This window comes from Malurus melanocephalus, unplaced genomic scaffold (genome assembly GCF_030028575.1).
Source record: "Malurus melanocephalus ecotype Western Australia unplaced genomic scaffold, MMel_1.1 scaffold_1816, whole genome shotgun sequence".
Taxonomy (NCBI): Eukaryota; Metazoa; Chordata; class Aves; order Passeriformes; family Maluridae; genus Malurus; species Malurus melanocephalus.
The window spans coordinates 10115-11845 of NW_026625048.1; the positions used below are offsets into that span (position 1 = coordinate 10115).

A 1731-nucleotide genomic window follows, 5' to 3' on the forward strand; every position below is an offset into this window, starting at 1 on the left:
TCCTCCTCCTCCTCCTCCTCCTCCTCCTCCTCCTCCCGCTCCGTCACCGCGGGGGCCAGGCCTGAGCTTCATCGTCATCGTCATCATCTTCCTCCGTGTGGTTCCCCCCCATCCACCCACCCATCCATCCCAAAATCCCGCCGATTCCATGGTGCGGGAAGGCGGCATGGCCCGGACCCCCTACAGCTCCACGCAGGACATCCAGATGGACGTCTTGGACAACGCCGCGCTCCAGGTGACACCCCCGAGGATTTGGGGGCGGCCGGGGAGGGGGTGGCAGCACCGCCCGTACCCCCTCGGGTGGGTGGAGGAGGGGGCTCATCCCGTGGGATTCTCCCGTGGGGTTGGGGGCGGCGGATGGGGGTCACCYCCTCCCCCTAAACCCCGACACCCCATAACGGGGTGGTCCCCYCCTTCCCAGTATCCAAAAAAAGGGGTGTCCGCTCCATAAATGTGGGAGAGACCCCAAATCCRCCCCCGCCGGTTTCCCAATCCCCCAAAGCGGGCGGGTGGGTTTTGGGGGGGCGTGCTGCGCCCACCGGGAAAGTTTGAGGAATTGGGAAAACTCTTGGGGTGCTCCCCACGCCCCCCTTCCCTCGGTTTGTCCCCTCGGGTTTGGGGGGGTGGAATGACCCCCCTGTTTCCAGGAATTTGGGACAGACCCCCCCTCTCCGTGCTCTTGGGGACCATCAGCCAGCTGGGGTGACAGTTTTTGGGGTGGGGGTCCCAGGGGATGGGGGCACGGAGAGCCTTGTCACTGTGGGGGGAGTCCTGGACCTAAAAATACCCAGCGTGGGGACCCCCCACCCCCGGGCTGGGTGGCAGCTGGGCCCAGCTGTCCCTCGGGGGCACTGGGGGGGGTGACAGCCCCGCTCCCCCCGGAATTTTCCCCTTTTTTCCTCCCCCAAAAGGAGGGATCTGCTGCAGGGGGGGCACTGGGGTACCCTCCCCCCCTCCAGTGGGAGGGGGCGGGGGTCCCGTTGGGGTGGGTGGAGGTTTGGGGTGCCCCCTGCACACGGTGCCCACGCTGGGGAGGGGTCTCGGGCACTGGGGTGATGTGGGGGACCCCCCGAAATGTCACCTGGTTGGGTTCTGGTTTGACTGGGGACGGGGCTGCACTTTGGGGGCTGCTCCTCCCAACCCGCCCATCCCCACCGTGTCCCCCTGTGGGGTTGGGGTCGCGATCCCCCCAATATCGCGACCCTCGGGGAGGGGCAGCCCCGTCCCGTTCCCTTCCCGAACCCCCCGAGCTGGGTTCGGCTGSCGGGCGGGGGCGGAGGGGGCTGGAGCATCCCCGGCAGCGGGGGCTGGAGGGGTGCGGAGCTGCCCCCCGACTTTTRGGGGCACTTCTGGGGGTCCAGCTCTTCCCTGTCGCCCCCTCCCCTGTCCCCAGGGCAAGTACAGCAGGCGCAAGAGTCGCTTCAAGCGCTCGGACGGCAGCACCTCGTCCGACACCACCTCCAACAGCTTCGTCCGGCAGGTGAGGGGGGCCCGGCGCTTTTGGGGGGTCCCAGCGGCCCTTTTCCCCTCGGGGAATGAGGTTTGGTCACACCAGGCTTTGCCCCCCAACCCCTCTCCGCTCTGCCGCGGGTGCTGGAGGGTCCCTCACCCCGAATTGTCGCCCCTTTGGGATCCCCTGCCCCGTTTTGGGGTGCCAGGGAAGGGACCCTTTGGTGACATCCCCCAGCTGGCACCAAACCCGCCCTCCCCAACCCCGTGGCTTTGCGGGGC

General features: G+C 68.1%; 1 protein-coding gene across 4 annotated transcripts in view; it reads left to right on the forward strand.

Moving 5' to 3' along the window:
• Positions 1–18: 18 nt before the first annotated feature.
• The window catches only part of CACNB1 (calcium voltage-gated channel auxiliary subunit beta 1), an 8817-nt gene continuing 7104 nt past the window's right edge, over positions 19–1731 (forward strand). For 2 of the 4 annotated variants that reach the window (XM_057388345.1, XM_057388344.1), the window contains exons 1-2: positions 86–235; positions 1394–1480. In XM_057388345.1, coding sequence (XP_057244328.1) covers positions 149–235; positions 1394–1480 — 174 coding nt within the window. In that variant the 5' untranslated portion in view covers positions 86–148. Of the gene's footprint in view, positions 236–1393; positions 1481–1731 lie in introns of all 4 variants that reach the window. The other 2 variants (XM_057388347.1, XM_057388346.1) reach the window with 2 other exon arrangements.